The sequence below is a fragment of the Anneissia japonica genome, unplaced genomic scaffold, assembly GCF_011630105.1.
Source record: "Anneissia japonica isolate Jap-2015-1 unplaced genomic scaffold, ASM1163010v1 scaffold131_len961581_cov171, whole genome shotgun sequence".
In the NCBI taxonomy this organism is placed as follows: Eukaryota; Metazoa; Echinodermata; class Crinoidea; order Comatulida; family Comatulidae; genus Anneissia; species Anneissia japonica.
This window is the reverse complement of record NW_022750285.1, coordinates 940,084-966,207: the sequence shown is the minus strand read 5'-3', so window position 1 is coordinate 966,207 and position 26,124 is coordinate 940,084. Positions and strand designations below refer to the sequence as shown.

Sequence of the window (26,124 nt, the reverse complement as noted above, 5' to 3'; positions counted from 1 at the left end):
ACCTGCTGTGTTTTACATGAGGGCAAGACAACTGACAAATTTGAAGTAACAACTGGTGTCAGACAAGGATGCATACTATCTCCTTTCCTCTTTCTGCTTGCAATTGATTGGACAATGAAGATGGTTACTCTAAGAGAAAAGGAAGGCATACCATGGACACTCACTAGACAACTAGAAGACCTAGACTTTGCCGACGACATATGTCTGATTAGTGCAAATCAAGCACAAATGCAAAGAAAGACAGATAGAGTAGTAAAGCAAGCCAGAAATATTGGCCTTAAAATAAACAAGAAAAAGATAATGAAAATCAACCTGAAAATGGAAAAAGAAATAGTCATCGAAGAAAACAAAATCCAACAAACTGACAACTTCATCTATTTGGGGAGCAATCTCAACAGTAACGGAGATATCGAAACAGAAATACAAAAAAAGAATTGGACTTGCAACAAATGCCTTCAAAATGCTAAACAAAATTTGGAAAGCAAACATATCATGTTAAAGACGAAGCTAAAAATTTATTCAAGTAATGTCAGGTCAGTCCTTTTATATGCAGCAGGCAGTTGGAGAACAAATCGAAAAGTTGAATCAAGATTAAGAGGTTTTGAAGGGAGGTGCCTGAGAAGGATCCTAAACATCAGGTGGCCAGATCGGGTAACAAACATGGAAATTAGGAGAAAAACCCAAATAAATGATATAAACAAGGAGATTCGGAAGAGGAGGTGGAACTGGCTGGGTCATGTGCTTAGACTGAAAAATGATCGTCATCCAAGACAGGCAGAAAGATGGAAACCAATGGGGAAAAGAAAAAGAACGGTGGAAGAAGAAAGAAAACAGATGTCAAAAACAATCAATGAAATATCATGGATGGCCCAGGATAGAGGACGATGGAAATCATTTGTTACTGCCTTATGTGCTTATGAGCATGAAGAGGATTAACTAACTAACCTCCAACCCAACTAATGCACTGCAGACCCACCCAGACACAAACATATCTGCTTTTATAGCATTATTTGGACCCATAAAGTACAAAAATCCTCTTGCTTTGTGGGTTTCGCCGACCCCACCGAGGCTTCGACTGTGGACCTCACTCCCACACCCCCCCCCCGGAAGAACCTGGCTACGGGCCTGTTATAATATATCTATACAATATAACGTAAATCGACGATGTGAATTGGTACTGTTAATTATTACCGTAATTAATACCATTTAATTAGTGTTGCCACAGCCTTCATTAATTACAAAAAAAGATTATTACTCTATCATAATATTTATAGCACCTTTAGTTACCATTATAATACGAAATAAGCGATTCCAATAATATTGAGGACAGCGCTTACCACAAGCATAACTATGAGAACAGTAACGACTGTAGATAGAAATTAATAAAATATATACTAAATTTTTTTTAAAATATCACAAACATGGAAATAGAAAAGATTACATTTAGAAATGTAATTGGATTAAAATTATTGTCACATTAAAATCGAAATTAAATACACAAAAAATGGATGAAAATAAGGTCATACAATAAAAAAGAGAGGAACTCTAAATGGAAGGGGAAACTTGGTTCTTAACAGCAAAAACAAAACTACAGTAAATAAAAATAAGGCAAAGCGATGGTAGGGCAATACACTGGAAAGACATTACATCAAAACGTTTACAACAGGACAAGATTTAAGATAAAAATAACATCAAGATTATTTACTTAATAATTATTGGACAGAAATATGATAAACGACTTATGGGCTAGATGTGGAAAAGGAAACAAAGTTTAAATAGTTCTAGTCACGCATGGACAGTATATTGTCTGGAAATTATGTCTTAAAAGTAGGCCTAACTACCGTTGAATACTTCACATAACAATCCTTCATATCCCGGCTTGTAGTTTCATAAGTATTTGGGTTCAATGTACTTCACAAGCACCGTCATTTTGACAAGAATTGCTTAGCCTTTGGTAAAGAGCAGAATATTATACTAACATAACAATAAATTATAAATTATATATAGACCTATACACAATTAATTATTATTTTTACAATTACAACCCTCCTAATATTATATGATGCAACATAATCAAGTGGTATGAGGTTCAAAGTATTACGCTAACAAAATACTAGGTTACCATTTAGTTTCAAAGGCTATCGATAAATGCTAAATTGATAAAGTAACTTGTAACTAGCAGAAGCCTATGCGATACCGTTATAAATGCTGCAGCTGCTCCCTGAGTAGCCAGTGGGACAGTTACACAACAGTAAGTTTTAAATTTTTTTTTTTTCCATATTAGACAAGGTTTTGAGCTCCGGGGTTGACTTTTTCCCTGGGCTGAACCATGGTGTTTGATTGTTTCCCTGTGATTTTATGCCAAATTGGCAATTTTCCACACCTATTCCCTCCAAAAAAAAATGTTTTGCTTCCAACAATTTTTCTAAACTTCATGTCCATAGTAACAGCTGTACCAAATTTGGCACTTCTGTTTTTCGTTTAAAGATTTTAACCGACACATAAACGATGATGAGCCCTAAAAAAGCTAGTACAAAAATGAAGTTGTGTGTAAAAGAGTTTACAAATCTAATGATTAAAAATAGATTAAATGACTCATAAATCTGAAAATATTTCAAAATGTATCATCATCATTAATATATTGAAGAATTATGTAAATTTCCTATACCGTCATAGGTTTTACCGTCGTCCCCCGGACATGTTCAGTTGCATCTGTCTAATTGCTCATGCAATCCGAAAATACAATATATTTAATCTATTTCAACACTTTATGAAATATGTTACGAAATAAGTAAGTGTTCATGTTTCCACCAGCGGGCCTAGGTATCTTGGTTGGTATACGATTATAAAAACGATCAATCTTGTAAACAGTATCCATTTCGATCAAATATTACAGTAATTCAAAAATTATTAAAATAATTATTGATAATTTTAAAGAATAAAACTTAAATGTACCACATTGGTTAATACACGAGTGATACATGTGTAGTATCTTGTTCGTATACCATGAACACGGTTTACTTATGCACAGGGGTGGCGCCAGCGGGGGGGGGACCCCCGTCGGGGAGAAAAAGCACAATTCGTCTGGGAGAAAAACAATTTATGTATTTTTTACATATTAATAGACTCTAAAATCGATTAATAAGCCTTTGAAACCCTGAATTGTCAAAACTTTCGGGGACTTCGCCCCCAGGACCACTTTCGGAACCTATATATCGAAGCTCGATCACGCCCACTTTGCTTTCGTCTTACCCCTCGTCGGGGCACCGGCCCCCGCCCCCGTCGGGGAAATCCTGGCGTCACCCCTGCTTTTGTAAAAAAAAAAAGTCCACACAAGTAGTTAAAAAAGTGGTGGCCACAGAAATCTTCTGAGGGGTGCAAGGTTCCAGAGAAAGGGGTCACAACACTCATCTCAGCCAACCATAGCCAACTTTACAATAGGAACTTCTTCGTCATTTTAACAAGCTATCACACCGCAGTATTGTACGAATGGATTGATATCCTGTTCCCTTCTTCCAAATCGCAGCTGGAACCGGCACTGGTTAAACTCATCTTATGTACCTTATTCTCCAAGCTAGCACCATATACTTAATCTTGTAGCCTAAAACTTAACCATTGGCGGATCTAGAGGGGGTGAATAGGGTGGCTAGCCACCCCCTTCGTTTACCGTGAAAAGAAAAATAATGGTCACTTGTCTTTTGTGTGTGCTTCTCGTGTACTCTGGTAAAACATACACTTTGTATTTTAAGCTTGCTTCTTTTCAGATGCCATCTAAGATCGTCTAACAGTCTACTAATTCCAAACAAACCTCAAATGGGAGGGGACGCCCTTCTCAAAACCACACCCACCACACCCCCCTCCTTGATCCTTCTCACCTCCCATTATCCTTCCCCTATTGCTAAATACCAGATCTGCCACTGCTTAACCTTCGTAAGACAATCAACCCCAACCCTCAATAACATTATACAGGACAGAGTGAAGTCGACAGTAACACTGCGAAGAGAATATTGAAAAGCAAAAATGAATGACACATACCTTAAATAAAACAGCATAATATACAATGAACATACTGTACAATATTCATTACTGAATTTATTTAAGGTTTATTTTAATAAAAAATCTCATCATCATTAGATGTTTAGAGGGAAGCTTAAAAAGCTCACACAATACATAATACTGTACATATATTTACAATCATTAACACATGCCCAAGTCTCTTAACTGTTTATGGAAGTTAACACCTGAAAAACCTGCTTTTAATTTGTATAGACACGTTAGCAATAACAAAATAGGAATGTTCCTATCTCCCCTCCATTAATTTCAATCTCCCCTCCATTAATTTCAATCAGAATGTTCCAACAGCTTCAGTTTGTAGAAACATAAAGTATATTTTCAGAAATTTTTAATGCATTAGCCCCACATTAAATGTAGTTATTATGTAATTTCAATTACCCATCCACATGTTCTGATTTATGACATTAATTATCTCATCTAGATACTTTTAAAATGTTATCAATGAATTATACCTTAGCCAATATCAGTAAATAAGAATATGTCGCACAGAAACCATCACCAAATCGTTAAAAATTGTTGTGTTAACAGTGAAAGTGGGGAAAATAATAGCATAGCATGATGTATAAAGGTCAGTTTTATGCAATTAACTAGATTTCCAAAATGTTGACATTCCAGGATGTTTTTGTCATTATCTCCGAAACAGGACTTGAGATGAGTGATTGGTTTGGCTTGTCTTTGCCACAATATAAACTGCAAAAATACCTTTTGAGGGCCTTTCCAATACTCTGCCAACTAAATACCTTAGTTTACAATAGTTTTTTCCAGTGCAGTACTGGCTTTGTTATGGGTGCCCTGCTGTGAAATATCAAGGAACTGCAGCGTCAGTCCATGAGTGCATACCTCCTTCCTGTGTATGAATACCAAACAATAGGCAGGCCATGTATGATGAACAATTCCATTATAAATGCTTGTGGGTAAAGTATTGAATTTCTGTGACCTTATAACCTTGTTTTTTTTACCTTTTCAGACAGACAGCACTGAATAAATAAATTCCTTTGGCAGAGTTAGTGAAACAGAAACCCTTTTTTCTTCAGCCAATAGAAGACAGCATAATAAATGGAGGCTCTACATAATTGAAGATCACATGAACATGTGGCACAGCAATGCCAATCATAATAATTTTTTCTTAAATTTCAAGGTATTTTTTGTAGGTATCCATTTTGATCAATTCCAAATTTGTATGAAATTCATCTTTAACAACATTGATTGTTATTAAAATTATATATATACTCTATAAAGATACATTAGCAATATTCCACCTGATCTTACTAGAGTTTGATTAAAAAATAACTTGCATACCATCTTTACATCAAGTAATAACGTTTATCTAGTTGTTCCTGATTCTCAACTCATCTACAATTCCCCAGGCTTCCTCAGTAACTCCTAAATTTTCAGCCATCCTCCCACCTTTCCAACTGCCTCCCAACTAGTGACCCCCCTCTCCCACCTCCAAAATGAACCCTCTCCTTCAGATTATCCCCCTCCCAACTGGAACTCTTCTCGACTAGCTTTTCAAGAGCATGCAGCTACCAAGTTTTGTGCTTCGATATACACATCTTCATTTTGTACGTGATAGAGGATATCAGCGAGTGTGTTCTCTACAGCTGACTGGCTAGCTGCATTCTGGATTGGTTCAAACTCAGCAACATCCGTAGGAGGGTACTTAAAATGAGGCCCAAAGTTGGCCACTACCTAAAAAATAAATCAAATCATATTGGTAGTACATAGAATACATTCAACAGCTAACAAATCAAACTTGAATAGCAGAATTGAGTTTATTAAAACAAAAATTAAAGCATTTTTGCCACATATATAAGGCTTGCCATTCCAAACAATACCAAAAAAAAATGAAAATTTACTGTATTGTTATTCTCCACATTGAAAGCTTCCTTGCTAAAGTTATGAGTAAAAATATTTATGGCTTCCTCCTCTGTATACAATACAATACTGCCACATTCTTATGCTAATTACTCAGTTTAATACCTAGCAACAGTACAATGGTTTTTGGGTGGCAATCCTCATGGTAAACAAGAATGTAGGAATAAAGCCACCCCTGTCCAAAGCCACCCAACAATGGATTATACCATTGTAAGGTAGAGGTGGACAATGGGGTGTCTGTCTTGATGCTGGTCTACAATAGGTTTCTGCTGCAGTGCTAGGAGTGTCTTTGTATCAGCTTTTGTGTATTATGAATTAGAAACTGGGTGTAGTCTACATAGGCATAAACATCATCAGCTTCTCCTAATGATGCAATTGAGTGGTTTCTAGAAGGAAATGTATTTTTTTTTTTTTTACAGTCAACATTTTATTCATTTTACAGTGTACCATAATATTAATTTCCCTTACACAGGCATAAACAGCTTCTCTTAATTATGCAATTAAGTGGAAATGTATTTTTTCTAACTTTTTTTCTTTTTTCAGTAGTATTAATATTATTTTTTTATTATAATACAATTTTTTGAGAAATTACTATTAATTATTGAACTAAAAAAATGAATAAGTAGGACATTTCGATGACAATGCCTTTATGTTATATGTATGGCCAGACAAATTGAATTTCCACAATTGAGTTACCTTCTACTGCAAGTCATGATAAATTTATGATTGAGAGGCATTTATATCCCACTATAATCATTAACATAGTAAACACCTTACTTTGATTGCTGTTACTTCTGATACAATTAAGAATAATAAATAATCAAAAAAGTGAGAAAAAGAAAATATAGTCTTGCATTACAGTATACAAGATATAACAAAAGTAAAGTATACCTTGTTTTTTACCTGATAAAATACTGTCTATTAATTATATCAATAGAAATGAAAGTATGTATAAAAACATAAATCAATATTATCATATAAAAATTTAAAAAAAAAACCCCACTCAATTGCATCATTAGAAGCTGATGACGTTTATGCCTATGTAGACTACACCCAGTTTCTAATTCATAATACACAAAAGCTGATACAAAGACACTCCTAGCACTGCAGCAGAAACCTATTGGAGACCAGCATCAAGACAAACACCCCATTGTCCACCCCTACATTACAATGGTATAATCCACTGTTGGGTGGCTTTGGACAGGGGTGGCTTTATTCCGATTTCCCAACATCCAGTAAACAAATTGTACTTTTAACTGCATTTGTATACTAGCGAGAATTCTGTTAAGTAATTTTTTTACACAAATATATGGTAAACAGTTTATTCTTACCACTGCATTTTTGTAAGTTGATATTGCTGGATAGTATGTTCCTTCATAGACGTCCTCCCATGCAATACCTTGACTCACACCATTTTTATAGAATATTATCTGTGGTGAAATATAAAAGTCAATGATGAAGATAATATCAGCAATGATAACAAAAAAATTGTTACAGTAATTAAAAGAATAATTATAGGTCACATTCTTGACGGTATGCAATATTATTATATACCTCGTATATGGATTCAGGCATCTGATTGGCAATAGAAAGTGCTATTTCCCCTCGAAAATACTATTCCCCTGGAAAAATAGTACTTTTTTGTCCTGTCGCATGTGCAAACTCGAGGCCTACGACGAAAGTGATTCGCCATAGGCCGTGCCACTGATCAGCGAGCAGACGATAAACCAGACCTGCCAACTCACCCGATCCTGTCAGGTGTCACCCGATATTTAAACAAATCTCCATTTCTCCAATCGAATGTAATTTTCAAATTTCACAGGCCACCCCCTCTCCAAAAATATTCCGATTTATGCATAATTTTATTTGATTGATTTAATCGTGATTATTCAATGTACTGTGTCGCGGTGCAATAAACAAGCAGCCATTTTCAATTGGAATGTCATCACCAACGTCCAATGATTTGTAGTGACGTGACTTTTTTGGTATCTTGCATCATCTTTTGGTTAATTCTGGAGACCTCCAAATTTTTTGGTAAATTTCCAGATTTTTTTATGATTCTTAAAAAATCTCCAGATTTTCATGACCCTGATAAAAAAAGGTCTGATAAAAAAATATGAGGCTAGGCCTAGTCGTTTGAGCTCCTGGATGAAGGACTAGCCTAGGCCTAGCATTACTTCTTGATGAAGCCGATAGCAAAAGCACCAAAAGACAAATTAAATATGTCTTGTCAATGTTGGACAAATATTGGAAGATGATGGGTGCTGTTGAAATTGAGGAAATGAGCAAAGAAGAGCTAGACACACTCTTGGATTGCCCACGCTTGTATGTAGGCCTCTAGGTTAGGCTAGAAAGCAAGCATTATTTAGGCCTCATAGAATCTATGTATGAGGTATATAAAACAAATATTGTCTGCTCTAGATTCAAGGAATGGTGAAATATATGGCCCCGAGGTGATTTAGAGACCGTAGGCTATCTTCTCTCGGACCTTCGGCCTCTCGGGAAGATAGGCTAGTCTCCACATCACCTCGGGGCAATAAATTTCACCATCCCCCTCATAAGCAGTCAATATTTGGATATTTGAATATTGCAAACTTACACATTGTAGCAGTTTTTTGGTCAGTTATGGTTCAGTATAGCTATTGCATGTTATTGTATTTTTTTTAAAACTACCTATAGACTTGCAGTACATAACTTAAACCTCTCTGTTGTCTGTCTGACTAACCTGACTTCCTTCAGCTTTCTGTAGACGTTGCTCAACTTCTTGAATTGGATCTTTCTCCTCAAAATACAGATGACTCTTGAACTTTATCAAAGCCTAGAAAAAAAATCAAATATAGAGATGTCATATTACACCCAAATATGGGCATATCACATTTTTGTGTCACACAAAATTTGTGAGTTTGGACAGAGTTTAAGGCATTTCATGTTTAGCCAGTAGAATTCATCTAATTTCCTTTCGCCACTCCTTTGGTGGTGCATGTACAGTAAGCGGTGCCTGAGCCACAAGCCAACAAAGGTGGAAATTACTAGAGGCCAGCATAAACGCCAAAGATATTACAAGTTCAAGAGGTCTGACTATCGGGGTTACGTTAGAACGTAATCCAATTCCAAAAGGTACTACCATGAACTAGAGGACGTCTGTCAAAAGGCGAGTTTAGAACTATATTCAAATTCAAATAGGGCGCCCCTTATCTCATTGTAGTACTCTTTTTAACGTTTCACTACAGGCATACAAAATCAGACCTCTTGCAAATTCTATACTCTTTGATAAGGCCTTATGTGGAGTACCCGTATAAACATGCAACATAGAGGGAGTAACAATTCTCAATTTCTGGAAGTTATCGTGAACTCACGTTTTTCAGCAAATTGTTTTCAAAAGCAGTCTTTTAATATCATAACATGTGAAATAAGGGCTGTGAGTGTGAGCATACTCTTTTTTTAGGATGCATTTCCTATTATTTTACACAGCATGTCTATGATAATTAGTGAAAGCGCAATTTTAACCTAATCTTAAGAATGGGCAAATCTGAGTTATAGCCAGCAAAATAAACATGTAGTTTACTATTGTTCATATAAGCACCTTAGGCTGTAAAATTATTAATTATATAAGTTGAGAAATTAGTACAATGTTAGGTGGAAGCGGTTTCGTGCAGCGGGAAAGGTTTGGTTACCCAACCTTTGGTTACCCAACCTTGGGGTCGGGGTTTCAATGTTTCCCTGTGAATTTCACTTGTGTCCTTGAGCAAGGCACTTTATCTGCATTGCTTCTTCAGATGGTACATCAATCTCGCAACAGTCAGTTTGGACAAAAAATTCACTGTCGCATGTTAAGTTAAAAATATGTTAAATAAGAATTTGTGAGTCTACATTTAGCCATGTCTACTGCCCTCTATCTTGTAGTATAGTACAATTTGGCATGTAACCACAATTTACACACTGACATGCCAGTTGATCATTAGCTAAACACATAATTATGATTTCATTTGATGGGGCTGTCAGTTTGACACTCACCTTATCCTTGCAGGTGGGAGGTAAGAGTTTCTCTGGTGGTAGATTATCAGGTAATTTGATGAGGAATCCAAGCACATCACCACTGGTATAACCCTCACTGTAATGCTTCCCTCTACTACAGTGGAACTTTGTCCCTTTTTTACTTCTCCAAGAGTAGCTGAATTTATCGTAACCAAGAGGAGCTTGCAGATTGCCTAATGAATTCAGAAGAGCATCAATTTATTGTCAAGCATATTAAAAACAACAACATATACACAATGTATCATCAACAACATTATCTTGAAAAAAAAAAAAACACACAACAAAAGTATCTGTACACAAAAACTTAGTCAGTTCAATTTTGAGGAAGTCACAAAGAGCACCCTGACGGTGAACTTGTTTTTACTTTTGAGCAATCCAGTCAAGTTTTTTTTATGATTCTTTTAGCTTTTATTTTTCAAACGTTGTATTTCCATCTTGTTATCTTGTTTGTCTTTGTCGACGAAATAAATGATATGATATGATCATTATCATCCACTTCAACTATCATCATCATTACCTTTAACCACCATAATCAAATACTTCATCATCACTGCCATCATCATTACCATAGTCGAATATAACCTTAATCCTTATATCATAAAATAATTATAAAATATTATTTAATTCATGTGCACATCATTACTACCATCATCATGATTTTCTTCATTATTGTCATTTCCCTCGTCATCTTCTACATCGTTGTCATACTCACTATCCTTACATTTGCTCTCAATAAATACATGTCTTTCCTCCAATTAAAGACCCCTTTTCTGTGGTCCCAAATTAACAACTGTCTTTTATCTTATTATTAACGTGAAATAATAATATGTAAGTCTTATATAACGCATTGTACAAGAAATTGCCTCTATGCGCTTTACATGAACAAAAAGAAAAGTAACCATGAAATATCCTAATACTACAAGGAAAATCAAACAAAGCAAATGCAAGTAAGCAATATTCTGATTAATTATTCAATTACAGACCAAACCTGCTAAAGACCATAAAATCATCGGTCCCAAAAGTAGTCTTTAATTGGAGGGAGACCTGTACTTAAATTGTATTCAAAAGAAAAGCATTACCTAATGAGAGAGACCATCCGATTCGTGTACACGTCTCTGGAGGCATTTCTTCAATAGTCACCTCATAGTACCAGCAGCCACGGTTCACACCATGTGTCGCCCTCACCATGCTATAGCCTTTCTCTCCAGTCACTGATAATCTTTCATCAGAAATCTTCAACTGTGGGGCTACAAGACAAACATTGTAAACCAATATCAACATATATAAGATTACATCGATTGAGAGGTACAGGGGCAGATCCAGAGATGTTCAAAAGGGGGAAAGGGCCGGAAGAGGGGCCGATCGAGATAACAATACTCTAGGCAGTCCGGGGACATGACCTCGCAAAAATTGCTGTGTTCTAGATGCCTGAAAATAACCTCTGAGGCCTTTTGGGCTACCAATTTTGATTTTTTTCTTTCTTTTTTATTTTTTGACTTTGCAAAAGTGTGGGGGGGGGGGTGTGCCAGGCCGGCCACCCTCTAAATCCACCACTGAGGTAGACGATTCAGAGTTTTGGGGAAGTGAAGAGCAAAAAGGCTGACCTGAGCACACATGAAAAATATGTGCATGTTAAAGACATCTATATATATATATTGAGTTTGTAAAAATGGACGTACATAGCCCTAATGTTCCTTGCATTTTTACAGTAGTGCAGTACACTTAATTCAAGAGGTGGTCCTGCCAGTGAACTTGATTCCTTGTTGTGACTACTGCTTAACACCTCAATACTGGGACCAGGGGTAAATTTAGAATATGGGAATCAGCACAGTAGAGGATGGTACTGCACATGTAAAACCTATTTTAGTATGGAAGTTTCAGTTTTGGCAGTCAAAACTGTGGTAATGAAAGACAGTGCTGCAGCTTTGCAATTTATTTTAAAAATAGAAATTTCAATTTTGGCAATCAAACTAGAACGTTCTCCAAGTGCCCTTCTGAAAACACTGGGAACAGCACCACCATCATGCTGACCTACAGACAAATCCAATTAGGAAATGGCGCTCTCTGTTGGCGCCACTATCGCTGGGGACCTCCTTGGGGACCCCACGTGCTTGTCATTTCCATGTACAGTGATGCAAAATATTTAGAGTACATTACAATTGAAAGAACATACTGAACATACAATAGTTCCAGTACATATGTAGCAGATGATGCTTAAGAATACCCCACCAGAAGCCCCCAGCTGTGGCATCTGCAGAAGGAGAATAATCACTGTAAATATACCATAGCCTTATCAACACTGAGAACTGATACATACCTCTGTCATGCAGTGCTAGAAGAACCTCTGTACTCAGAGCTGCTCTGTACAAGTGGGCTGGAATGGGTTTGCCTATGAACTGGTCATGGTCGAATGTAGTAGCTGGGGAATGAGGGTCTGACTCTGTCAGGATGTAGCGGTAGCCATCCTTGTTGTAAGGATGCTCCATTGGGTATCCATGAGGTGGAAGCTTCTGGGATGCAGAAAGATCACTGGATGTATGGAAATAAATCAGAGAAATATACACAATTATAAAATTCAAATATCATTTCTTTTCTAAAGGTCATTGTAAGAATGTATCATCAGTGACTTAGCAATTTTTATATAATTTTTACATTTTAAAGATGCTTATTAGGTCACATGCAGACAGTGGTCAGTATTTAAGTGTGAATAGTCTTCAGAATATCTGAGAAAAATCTCAATCCTTTAGAATTGGTATTTAGATGAATTTACATATTATAAATAATTTAATTTTAAAACATGTTATTATTTAAGGTTCCTTTGGCATTTAATAATGTTTTTACTTCAATATTATGTAAAATCTTTGCATGTTTTTTCTTTTGCCAGTGGAAAAATAATTTCCATTTAAATTGGTTCTAACTCTCCTGAAAGTGAAATACAGAACAGGTCATTGAATTGACCACATCCAATCAATGCCTTTTTCATGTGCCTTTTAGTTTATCTACTGTACACCAGCACTGAAAATGCCTTTGCACGCCTATAGTATGGCAAGTATCAACAGATTTTCTCCTTCATTACCAGTCTTACCTCCGTGTTTTTTTGCTGGACACCAGGTTCTGACTGCTCTCTAGGCCACCTTTCCTCTTGCTACTTCGACCTTTGCCTGAAGAACTTAGGTTACCAGAGTTGAAAGATCCAGTAAGTAGGGAACCATTTTTCTGGCCTAATTCGTTTTTTCCTTGTAATGTCTGTTTTTCATAGCTGGGACCAACTTTAGATAGATCCTTCAATTAAAAAAAATGGGAGATTTATATATGCCCATGAGATAACAATTCATTCATTCATTTATTCATTCAATACACATTTACTCACAAAATAACACAAGTAAGTCGACTTAATAGAAACTATATAATGCACACCCTTTAATCATTGATAGAGAAGTGTGGGCTCGCTCTAAGTTCTTGCATGAACACATGACTGACACTTCCACTTCGGTTTAAGCCCCATTTGCACCTTGTCTCATATTTGCAGGATTGTCATCTCCAAGCCTAGAGGCTTCAGACAATCTGTGAATTTGGTAGAATCATCGAACAAGATGCAATTTTTGAAGGAATTACAAAATTATCAACTTTCTTCTATATTATAATGCTTGGCACATAAGAACTAATATGAATGGAGGGTCCACGCTAAGACTTGGCTGTGGACAATCTACGAGGGAAGCTTAGCTCAGTCGGCTAAACTGGTGGTAGCCACTGTGTGTGCACTGTACCATGAAAATCTCTAGGTCCCCGGCTCAATTCCCATCGCTGCTCTAATCCAGTTTCAGCTGGAGGGCTGAAATACAAGTTAGAATAGCGCACCGTCTTTCGGATGAGACATTTAAGCCGTTGGTCCCGTGTGCATTATGGCCTGTGTGCACGTTAAAGAACGCAGTACACTGTTCAGAAAAGAGTAGGGGACTGTCTCTCGGTGTACTGCCCAATCACCACAAGAAGGACCCCAATGGAAATAAGTCTTATTTTGTGGGTTATCCTTGGTGTTTACATCGAATAAATCCATCCATTCGTCCAATCTAACAATCTAATAAGTACTGTAAGTAGTAAGCAAGTAGTTATGTAGGCAGGTTTTTCTTACATCATCTGCAAGTCCAAACAGTGGGAAGTCCTCTTCATTTTCATCATCAAGTGTTGGTTTCTCCTTTGAAATGAAAAGGTCTTGATTGCTCTGAAACAAGAAAGCAATAATAAATATATTAGTGACTTACTGTATAAGATCCCTTTCGCAAACAAAGCCCATCACAGACCTGTATGACACAGTCCGGCACGATTTATCAACATAAATGCATTAAGTCATCATGTACAGTGGCGGCTCTAGGATATATTTTCGGGGGGCTGGGCTGAGCTGTCTAACCAAGCTGGGGGAGAGGTTTGAGGGTATTCCCTCTACCAAATGAGATTTTTTTAAGAATAGGAACCTCTGGATGGCCAGAAATGACACTCTCTGATGGTGACAGACATGTGTTGGCTTGGCGTGGGCCTATTTTAATATATTTTTTAGTCCAACTGCTTGACGAGCTGTCCAATGGGGGAGCTTGATCTTTCCGGTGGGGGGGGGGGGGGAGACAGGGCTTAATCCCCTACTTCCCCCCACACCCTGGTGCCACCACTGATCATGTGACTGTGTTGGGGCAAGTCGTAGAATATTAAACATGTTCACACACTTCCCTGAGACAGTCCCCTATGATAAATCACATCGGGCTGCGCCATATGACTCCGTCTGAGTTGGCCTTAAGAAACATAACCTACATTTTCAGAATATTGTAAAAAGGATTTTTTTAGTGACCAAAAACACAATAGGGAGGTTTCGCAAGCTTACAAAACAAAAACCAATACGGCTAAGTCATCAAATGTTTAGTCAATCCAACATAGGCCATCCATGCATCTTACACAAATCAACGATCACATTCAGCTCTCATATGTATTTCAAGAATGCTTTTGGCACAAATGATGATAATGAAGATGACGCATTTGTATTCGTTGCAAAAACTCCCTAATGTCTACAAGATCAACAGCTTCACGTTGAATCCAAATGATGAGGTCATTAAGAATCTATCAGTTTGGCATATTTTGCCTACATCCAATGTAGCAAGCATTCTGGTACATATTCGTCATTGTTTTACCCAATAATTATAATCTGTACTTGTTTATATTGACTTATTTTTCACACCATACGCTGAAATGAACACAATTGACAAATTTTGCGTACCATAGCCTTGACTATTGAATTGTGCCATGTAGTGGTGCTTCTCCGAGACATAGCACTTAAATACTCCCAGTGTCTGTTGATGTAGGGTATGAGTTCTTTATCTTTGGAGAACATACGCTTAGGTTTATCAGCCTTCCTTTGTTGATGGGTGAGATTTGCAAGAGCAGCAACACACAGCTGACTGAAATCTGAATTTTAAAATGGCATTAAATGAATAAAATTTATTGCACTATTAACATTTTAATTTAGGTATTATACTTTTAGTAAGTATGGAAAATCATATGTAAAATGTAAACAAATAAATGCTATCAACTTTTATTAACTACATTATTGATCACTTATGCTCTTTCTTGCATGGGTATTACATATGCCACTCACTATCAATTTCATATGTTGTTTTAGAAGTGTACAATTCATTCTTAAAAATTTAACAGGTGTTTAAATTTTAATCATTTTAAGCAATTCCATATTTCTCAATTATGACATAGATATTCATTACTCTATCTTGGGTGCCACTCCAAATTTTTCAAAGGTTGGCTGATCAATTTCACGACTTTTTATGTTCCTTGACTTGTGAAAGCGTGATTACCGTTATCATGAGTATACTGGAAATGGGCATTCGTATCAGAACAAATAGAATAAAATAAAACTTACCCATTGTACTGATCAATATCTAAAATTTTTGGATAAAATATTGTAATAAAAATATTACATTGTAGAAGAATTATAAACTGGTATACAGTTGTTGACTGTTTGAAGAAGGTTACAAATATACCTACTACATGTTTTTTTGGTGAACTGCTCTGTGTTGGACGGATGGCATACACGGCAAGTGAAAGAATACGCTGTCATGAAAGACATACAGTAACTGAAAAGATTGCGAAGTAAAACAAATAATGAAAATGTATTTATGTTATATTTTATAATCATTTAATTCACAACTTGCTAATTACAGGCAAGTTAATGAGGCTTTAGGAGTTGAGTTGATTTTAGTTTTGAAGAGAAACCCTGCTGCCACAGGAATTTAATCCAGGACCTTAAGATTGGAAGGAAAGCATCTTAACCATTAAGCTATACAATGTACCTCATTTACCATTTACTGTATATACTCACGTATAAGGCAACCCACGCATAAGACGACAACCAAGTTTGGGAAGATTTTTGTATGTCGGGCGTATTAGACGACCCCCCCACACCCTTTCAATGTGGGAATTCATACATTTTTGCTGCTCTTTATGATCTTGACCCTGCACCTAGCTGGCTAAAAATGGAGCCAAATGTGGGGCTAAATCTTAAAAATCTTATTTCCCAGTATTTAAAATTGTATTCATTCATACTAACATTTAGTAGCTTAATTCAGTGGTAAATTTCCATGTTACAGACAATCTGCAGACGAGTGATTTAAAAAACCTAATATTTGTATGTCGCGTGTATAAGACCTGTTTTTTTTTTTATCATAATTTGCTATTTTAAGCTTTGTCTTATACGAGTATATGCAGTATATATTGTTTGCCATAGAATCACAAAAATATATTGATTTTGAAGTTGATTTGCTTATTTTTAAGAATAAAATCAAAAACCTATTGAAACTATTCTACTTGGATAGTTTAAATAATTTGTTTATACCGAACTTACCCAATATTGATTGAGAGACACCCTGCATGAAACCACTTCAGGCAACCACTACACTGAAGTTCAACGCCCTCTAAAGTCCTCTCTTTGCCGCTGCAAATTAAATAATAATTAAGAATTAACTTCCTTCTTATTCATGTAATCATTAATTTTTTGGAAGGGGAGACAGATAGAATTTATTGCATATCATTTTTGTTTCTAATTATTTATGCTGTTGATAAATACCTCAAGTGTACAATAGGCCATATATAAATCATTGTTCTTATATCATTTGTCATTATTACAATAGGTTTAAATTCATTTATTCAGTGATTTATATATAAATGTATTTATATAGCAACTCTTGAAAAACAATTATTCTATACACTAATAAGGATTAATTTTCAGTAATATTTAATTAATTTAAAAAAAGGCAATCAGAAATCACTGGGAGAATCAATGTTACAGTTTAAGCATACTACACTACATACAGTGATACTGCCCTGTGTAACTTCATGTACATTACAAACCAATTAACAACCTTCAACTAGGTTTGAGACATCGGATTATAATAGTATTGTATCCCCCAATGTTTGTTACTACACTGGCCTCTCTCTGCGGACAATCTCATTCACTAACTACCAACTTATTAATTTTCAGATGTCAAGGCACAGAAAGTAATTACCTTTAAAGTGCAGGGCAGGTGTGTTACATGCAATAATTACTTTATGTTCCATCAATTTTAAGGTGCTTGTAAAGATTAAAAACACCTTTTACACATATAATTACAATGATTCAGAAGGTGTTTGAACTTGGTTTACAATTGCTCAATACATAATCACTATTCTAAAATTACAATTACAAGTCTGTTGATGATGTGGGACCGTTTTTGTATATTTCATACATAATTTTTTTTAAATAAATAAAAATTGGTATACCCCTGAATGATTGAATCATATGAATTATCATAATACTGTATTGTTGTGCAACTGCATTCCTGTAAATGTTTCTTTACTTGTGAACACAATTATACAATAAAAATTATTTTAGTTACCAATAGCACTCCTCTTCCTTCATCTTTTCATCTCCATATTCACTCTCTTGCGAGACGTTTTCTTTTTCATCTTCATTGGCAGTGCTGATACTGTCAGTAGTTTCAGAAGCTGTATCAACTGGATCAATTATCTTGGTTTCTGCTTCCTTTGTTTCGAATTCTTTTGACTTTGATACTTCGGATTCGCTCATTTTCTCGGTTTGTTGGTCTTTCATTTCGGTCTCTTTCACCTCAGGTTCCTGCTCAGCCACCGGAACTACGACTTCACTTGTCGCAGTGACTTCTGTTGTTTCCTGTGTATCCATAGATACCTCTTCTGATAAACCCACTGTGACTGAGGCTTCCTGATCATCGGTTTGTTTTTCATCCTCTTTCATGAGGTGAGTTCCTTCTTCATCCTCTTTCATGTGGTCAGTTCCTTTTTCGTCAGTTTCCATTTCTTTGGCTTCCACTTTATCCAGTTTCTTTTCCACTATTTCTTTATCTGCTTCCTGGACACTTGGTTCTGGTGAACTTGTCTCGGGGATAACCACGTCCTTAAAAAGTGTTTCTTTAACACTTGTTTCCTGGACAATTGTTACCTTGGAAATATTTTCCTCAAGTTCTGGTTGATTGGTTTCTGGTTGCTTTGTTTCTGGATCCTTGGTGTCTTGTTCCTTGGTTTCTGGTTCCTTGGTTTCAAGTTCATTACCAGCTGAATCCATTGGTTCACTTTCGGAGGTACCTTTGTCAGTTTTCTCTGTTTGATCAGTTTCCATAGGCATTTCTGATTCAGTCTCCATAGCAACAGAGCTGTAAATAACAAGATCACCTCATCTTTAATTCAAATAGAAAGTAAAAAAAATAATAATAAAAATAATTTAAAAATAAATATAAATTAGAGAAGAGAAAATTAGTTAAAATCCTTTGATTTTTGTCAATCTAGTTTGCAGGCTTCAAGTAAAATATCACAAGTTAATATACTGCACAGAAAGAAAGGCAGTTGAAAAATACTTTTTCAATTACAATACAAATCACTCAACTTGAATAGTGTCCCAATGATACAAAACATTATAGACACACTCAGAAATTAAAACTGTTTTGTTTAGGCAGCGCTACCATTACTAAAAAATAATGGTGCTTTGATAATTAACATTTGGAGCAGCATTTACTGTACTGTATATGAAGTGGTGCATATTTTAGGTGTTTTTTTATCATTCATTGTATATGGAAAATTCACATCTTGGAAAGTACAAGGACTTACAAAAAAATATACACGGGTGGCCACAGATAAACATAAAGCACTTTGTTTATGGACACAAACCAAATGGAAATTATAGAATCCTGACACAACAACCAAACTCAAAGCTGAGAACTACCTTTTCGCAAAATGCAAAAGAAATCCTTTAAATGACCTTAAGTGACTGTGCAAAAGAATATCACTTTCTGTCCTAATCTAAACACTCCTTGCCGTTTTAAAACATACACCCAAGAGATTTAGCATTAAGTGTATCAGCTACACAATTTTGTCTAAATTTTGTTTACAATTTCTTATCTTTCATACCCCTAGCTTTCATCATCTATATTTAGAGACGTCAAGAGGAGATGTGTGTATCTGGCAACATTACTGCAGGCTTGTTTGTCAATCTTGCTGGGACACAAGGATAGAATCACATCAATCGCTGGCACGCTCTAGCGCTATACAGTGGATCTTTCAACATCATCCATTGATGTATTTTCTTAACAAATTCAAGGAAATATTAAAGATTAAGATGATCAGAAATGTAGAGGAAATTACAGAGCTTTCATTTGCGCGCCGAAGGTAAGATTTAAAACGCAACGACGTCACGTACAGTCATCTGTGCATGTGGGGACGTACAGGTCTCATCTAAATTTGAGGATTGCCTTCTGCAGAGAACACTGTCTGGTCACACAAGAGTGAATCTGTCCTAGGGTCACGTTACTGCTCGAATCGAAACTACACGTTCTAATACAAAGCAGTGAATTCTATCCTTGAGGATTGCCTTGTGCAGAGAACACTGACTGGTCACACATGAGTGAATCTGTCCTGGGTCACGTTACTGCTCAAATCGAAACTACACGTTCTGATACAAAGCAGTGAACTACTACAGACATGAACTCTTAATCAAATTAAGATAAAACTAATCTCATTCTAACAAGATTATTTCATGAAATTATCTCAATACTTACATAATATTTAAATTATAATTCAAATTTTATATTATAAAAAAAGCAATCAAAGCAGTTTATATAATGAAAATAAATATTTATCATCATTTGCATTAACAATTTTATTTACCGTACTTTATATTTATGTAGTAAATTGGGAAATAATGTACTGCTGATTGGATTTCCAAGGGACTTTGCTAACCTTGTTTGTCTTTCTCAACCAAGACACAGAAAATGAAGCGATGATTAGTCATAAAACTAACCTGTAAAGCAAAAACTTCCTCACTGTAATGAAAACAAACCCAGATGAATATAGGTGGTTGTATACAGTATTATTAATACACAGTACAAGCTGTCCTCTCTGCATATCTCATAAATACAGAAGTTGTTGACCATGATTCATCCATCCATATAGAGTCAACTATTAACCAGCCAAGATGGGGAGCCATGTGTCGAAAAATAAACACAGCATTTTGCCAGGCTACGAAAGTGAGTTCAAGAAAGCGGACATACTGCAGATGTGGCACTTGCCGAGTTCTACGGATGGTAGGTTTTTGACGCTATCCACAATCCTAAACGAGTCATTTACAGGGCTTCTGTACTGTAGTTAGTATTTTCATAAACTGTTTATGATTTTGGTAGAATTAAAGTACTGTACAGTACAAAAAGGAAAGGAACTGGCCACCCTACCAAACAATACCAATACTTGTACGATGGGCTAACAGCTCATTAGCCATGTGTTTAGTAATGAATACAGGACTACCTTTACACAAAGAGCATAGAACTGCAAGAGGTGCAGCTCTCGTGGTGTTGTTGGAACATAATCCTATTTCAAAAAGTACTGCCACGAAGGGGCATGTCCTTAAAAGGCGAGTTTTGAGCGAACTCTTCAAATTCTAATAGTACACACACAACTCTGCATACTGTATTTCAAACATCGAATGCATAGGAGTTAGCGCTCTAGTATCTTTATTGTGTAACTCTATGGTAATATTTCATACTCCACCATCTTGGTTTTAGGACGCCCTTTCTAATTTCATATTAAACCAGGGCTAAACCTGACACTAACCGTTGCCCTGTAACAACCTCTCGCTTCTCTTATTGCTACTGTATACCATGTTTCAAACTTGGAATAGATTTTGCCACGCCAATAAACTGATTAATTTTAGCTAATATGACAGCATATTCTTAATCTCCCTAGGGAATATCAAATTTTCATAAAAATAAGAATTCATAATTTGAAAAAAATTGTTTTATGTTTACACACTTTGTTAGAGGGTCAGAGCTCCGCACTGTTGATGTTGTGTGCAGTTTGTGCTTTTTACTTATTTTGAGTCACTGATGTTGTTTCACACTCGTTTTAAACTGTGAGCATAGTATTTGACTGAATGCGACTTTTCTCTCTTCCTTTGGGAGCGAAATACAGAGGCTTTTACAATAATTTCCCCACTTGTTCCATGAAATAGATTAACACTATGAATATATGATTCATTTGTATAACGCCTACCCTGAACTATCTTTCTTAAAGAAGGTTGATAGCAAAGAAAATGTTCGCCAACTCGGCAAGTCTAGCCGCCATTGTCTAAGGTTTTTGTGACTTTGTGGGCGGGGCTTTGCGTCCTTGTCGACATGTAAATTGTCGTATAGTATAGGTTTTAAAATCTATTGATACTAATATTAACTTATATTATTAGATTATGATTTAACATAATGTATTTTTTGGGAGTAGCAGTATGGCAATTCCGATGTTTTGTGTGGTATACGGTCGGTCGGTAGCTGCCAATAAAAAAATAAGAATAAAAATTTCCTTTATTATTAATTATTTACCACTACTAAAAATTAATGAATATGGATTAGTCTGTAGCTTGCTTCTAGGCCGCTTTCAGGTTAACCTCCATAGCCTCTAGGCCAATAGACTACAGTAGGCTAAAATTATTACAGAAATATTATTAAATTGAACATTAATTTGATTAACTGATGGATAAGTTGACAAATAAATTATATACATGTAGATTAAATTAATGACTATTTAACAATAAATTTTAGAAATACTACTCTTGGAATAGTCCATTAGTTACTCAGGCGCCAAACTGTAGAATATTCTTCCTGTCTGCATAAAACAATCATCAAATTTACATTTATTTAAAAAAAAAATAAAATGTCACAATAGATCATCTTTAGGTCTATATCTGATCTGAAGTACTTAACCTGTAAATACAATGTTTGTGTTTCTTTTTTCTTTAAATTTATTTCTTTTTAAAAAATTTATTTTATTGATTTATTGATTGATTGATTGAATACTTTTTTAATTTTTATTTATTTTTTTGTTATTTTATTTATTTATTTATTGTTTAGCTTTATTGTTATTATTATAAAATAATTATAGTGTTTCCTAAATTTTAATTACCTGTATGTATTAATTCTTTCACAATGGTCTCAGCTTAAAAGCTTTGCTTTATTTGAGTTCCCTTTTCCATTATTCTTGAATCAGAATCAAGTTTACTTTACTGTTACTTTATGACTGAATTGAAATATGTATTAATTTGGGTATTTGACCAGTTTTTCAAAATCCAGTTTGCTGAAACCCATTTTGCCAAGTCCATGGCCACTTTGCTGAAAAACAGTTTGCCGAATCCAGTTCACTGAATTCATGACAACCCAGTTTGAAAAAACCCAGTTTGCCGAAACTTAGTTTGCCAATACATGGTAAGAAAATGCTCCATCATTAATTTCATGCTGCTGTTAATATTTTACTGAGTTTAATTGACTTTCGGCAAACTGGATTCCGACAAACAGGGAATTATATTTTTTGGAGTTGGCAAACTGGCAATCGGCAATCTGGGTTTCTACAATCTTTTCTAGATCCATTAATTAGGGCCTGGGCCTAGTCACACATTTTAAATAAACATCCACTACATCTCACACCTACTGTACGTTGTATCATCTTACACATCATAACATCCTTATATAAAGATACTGTAAAATGTATAGGCCAATTATACCCTAAAATACAGGCCACATAAATTTCTTTCAAAGAAGCTATACCAACTGACCATAAGGCCAAAAAAAAAAATTTTGTTTGCCCTACTTACATTTACTTGCCCAATGCAAGTTTATTAAAGTATGACTGCGCATGCATTGTTTCATATTATGTAAATATATCATTTACTGATTTGTTTACGGCAACGTAAATATATCCACTTCCAATTTTAATATTTATTCTGCATACAGAGCGTCCAATTCTCCTCCCAGGAGTCCGGGTTGATGTGTTTTTTTTTTTTTTTCAATCAATCAATCATGAAATGAATTTACCTAAAGGCGATTAGACCCAATTCCAGACTATCCGGGCCCATTTTCAGGATGATCGGGCCCAATCATCTTGGAAATGGGCTCGATCGTTTAGGCCCAATTGTTTGTAAATCGAATATATCCTCCATGCAAAAAATGTACTTTAGAAGTCCTTCCACGCATTTTGGAAAATAACGACCGATTTCCGCACAGATTTTTGCTGAAAATAAGCTTTGACCTAAGAATATATAAACAATGTACTACAGTATGCAATAATTAAGATTTTGCACACCTATTTTCCTAGCGATTTTCCGCGTAAATTTGGACTGGTTTTTGAGGTGTCATCAAAGCAATTAAAAAACTCAACAACTTTACAGTATGGCAGTCTGTGGCACAAAATTGGCATTGATTTTTTGGTATTCTGATGATATTCATTAAAAAAAGTCTCTTTATAGTATTCTACAACAAACCTATTTTTCAACAACCTCAATGATAATTTTTATAACAAATTTTTAAATTTCATTCTAGTCCATTAGTAAACGATGTAAATGTCGTGCAAAGTTTGAGTTTGAGATATTTGCACAATTTGCAAATTGTGCAAGCTCTTCCTTGCACAGTCTGTAAATTGTGTAAGAAAATCTTGCACAATTTGAAAAACTGTACAGGATTCTGCACAGTTTGTAAACTGCAAGGAGATTGTACAAGCACAGTTAATAAATGCATGGACAATTCGCAAACTTTTCATAGTATCAACTATAAAAAAAAAATTGATGAGGGAGGGCAGTATTTTTTAAAATTTTAACAATAGATTACTTCCCTTGTTATAATCGATGAGGGAGGGACTGTTTATATTAGGCTAGTAATAGTAAACATTGTATAAAAAGTGGTTTAATTTTATAGTTTTTAAAGAAAATGTATTTGAAGTCACAAAATTGCATTGTTATTTTTATGCTGTTAAATAATTGATGCGGCAATTTTTTTTTTTTTTTATTCCCCCATCAATATTTCCAGAATTTTTTACGTGGGCGGGAGTGATAATCTAATAAATTTTACTCTTTGACCTAATATCACTTTTCTTTGAAAAGTTAACACAATGATTTAATAACTTATTTAGTAATTGAACTACATGCTGTGCTGTTATAGAAAGTTAAATTACATTTAATAAAAAATAAAAAACAAAATTATAAATTTAAAATTAGGCCTAGTGCTGTGGTGAACATGGGGAAATCACCGCGGCTTGGGAGGCCACGCTAATGTCGAGTGCTGAAAATGCATGTCTATTAAAGTATGACTGCGCATGCATTATTATTTAACATAAATATATCAATTACTGATTTGTTTACAGCGACGTACAGTATGTAAATATATCCACTTAGAGATTAAAATAAATATATGATCATTTTAATTACGATTATCTTAAAGTCAGGCTCCGGAGGAAAAACATTTTTTGATATGTTGTAGAACTGATTTTTCTAAGACAGAAAAAAGTTGTTTGACGAAAAACTGGGAAACGGTGAATGAAATATATATTTTTTAATATTTAAAAACTGGGGGAAAAAAGGGGCGTAACTGCCCATTTTTACACCTTATTCCCCCTGTTTTTAAATATTAAAAAATCTGTGTATCTCATTCACCGTTTCCCCGTTCTGTCTTAGAAAAATCAGTTCTACAACATATAAAAAAATTGTTTTCCTCCGGAGCCTGACTTTAATAATAATAATAATATTAACTACTGACTGTAGGCTTACTGGCTACTATAGTGTAGGCAGGCTTTGTATAAAAAATAATATCAGGTATTATTATTAGAACACAATTGACTATCAAAGACAAAGTAGAATTTGAGTAACAAATTTTCCTAGCCTGGGCTAGCATATGACATTGGCCTAATAATAATAATAGAAGCTTACAGTACTAGCTAGCCTAAGCTTGCCTCATAAGGCTACTGTAGCAGAGGAACTAGGCCTAGGCCTACTACCATTGCCAGAAAGAAGGCCCGGCCGGGATACCTACAGTAGGGTGCAGGTCAACTCGGCCACAAGTCAACTCGGCCACAGTCAACTCGGCCACAAGTCAACTCGGCCACAAGTCAACTCGGCCACAAGTCAACTCGGCCACAAAAATTTCGGCTTCTGTCAACTCGGCCACAAGTCAACTCGGCCACAAGTCAACTCGGCCACAAAAAAATTGGCTACGTTCTACAGTCAACTCGGCCACAAGTTATTTAATGTAAATCTAAGTTTTTGCATCCTTTTTCTTCAATATATGATTGAAATAAAGTACACAGTATGTTTTAGTAAAACAAGACCACCACACTACCAAGAGATTTGAATGCTATTGCCTATGAATTAAAAAGTGTTTATTAATGTGTTCGTCTTCTGTTTACTCACAACATTCTACTTCAACAATAATATTAAACAACAATAACGAAAATAAATTAGTAATATTTACATTAATAATACTAATTAGTCATGACGATAATAAATGTGATAATAATAACAACAACATTAATAGTAATATTTATTTTAAAAAATAGTAATAATACTAGTATGGTAATAATAACGATATTTAAATATCAATTTTAATAACTAATTAGTGATAATAACGATATTGAAGGTGATAATAGCAATAATACAATAATAATAATATAATGATACTTATAATACTAGGCCTACTTAGTAATAATAGGGTAGTAATATCGATAATAAAGGTGACAACAACAACAATAATATTAATAATAATAATAATAATATGA

At 35.2% G+C, this 26,124-nt stretch overlaps 1 protein-coding gene across 2 annotated transcripts in view; it reads right to left on the bottom strand.

Annotated features, from left to right (window-relative positions):
- Nucleotides 1-4,395: 4,395 nt before the first annotated feature.
- LOC117121295 (set1/Ash2 histone methyltransferase complex subunit ASH2-like) overlaps nucleotides 4,396-26,124 on the bottom strand; it is a 22,546-nt gene continuing 817 nt past the window's right edge. The window contains exons 1-13 of one of the 2 annotated variants that reach the window (XM_033266432.1): nucleotides 19,459-19,611; nucleotides 17,916-18,707; nucleotides 16,886-16,975; nucleotides 16,030-16,118; nucleotides 15,251-15,438; nucleotides 14,120-14,209; nucleotides 13,073-13,269; nucleotides 12,305-12,516; nucleotides 11,067-11,234; nucleotides 9,967-10,160; nucleotides 8,678-8,770; nucleotides 7,284-7,382; nucleotides 4,396-5,766 (exon numbers count right to left, since the gene is read on the bottom strand). In XM_033266432.1, coding sequence (XP_033122323.1) covers nucleotides 5,587-5,766; nucleotides 7,284-7,382; nucleotides 8,678-8,770; nucleotides 9,967-10,160; nucleotides 11,067-11,234; nucleotides 12,305-12,516; nucleotides 13,073-13,269; nucleotides 14,120-14,209; nucleotides 15,251-15,438; nucleotides 16,030-16,118; nucleotides 16,886-16,975; nucleotides 17,916-18,697 — 2,382 coding nt within the window. In that variant the 5' untranslated portion in view covers nucleotides 18,698-18,707; nucleotides 19,459-19,611 and the 3' untranslated portion in view covers nucleotides 4,396-5,586. Of the gene's footprint in view, nucleotides 5,767-7,283; nucleotides 7,383-8,677; nucleotides 8,771-9,966; nucleotides 10,161-11,066; nucleotides 11,235-12,304; nucleotides 12,517-13,072; nucleotides 13,270-14,119; nucleotides 14,210-15,250; nucleotides 15,439-16,029; nucleotides 16,119-16,885; nucleotides 16,976-17,915; nucleotides 18,708-19,458; nucleotides 19,612-26,124 lie in introns of those variants that run through there. The other variant, XM_033266431.1, reaches the window with a different exon arrangement.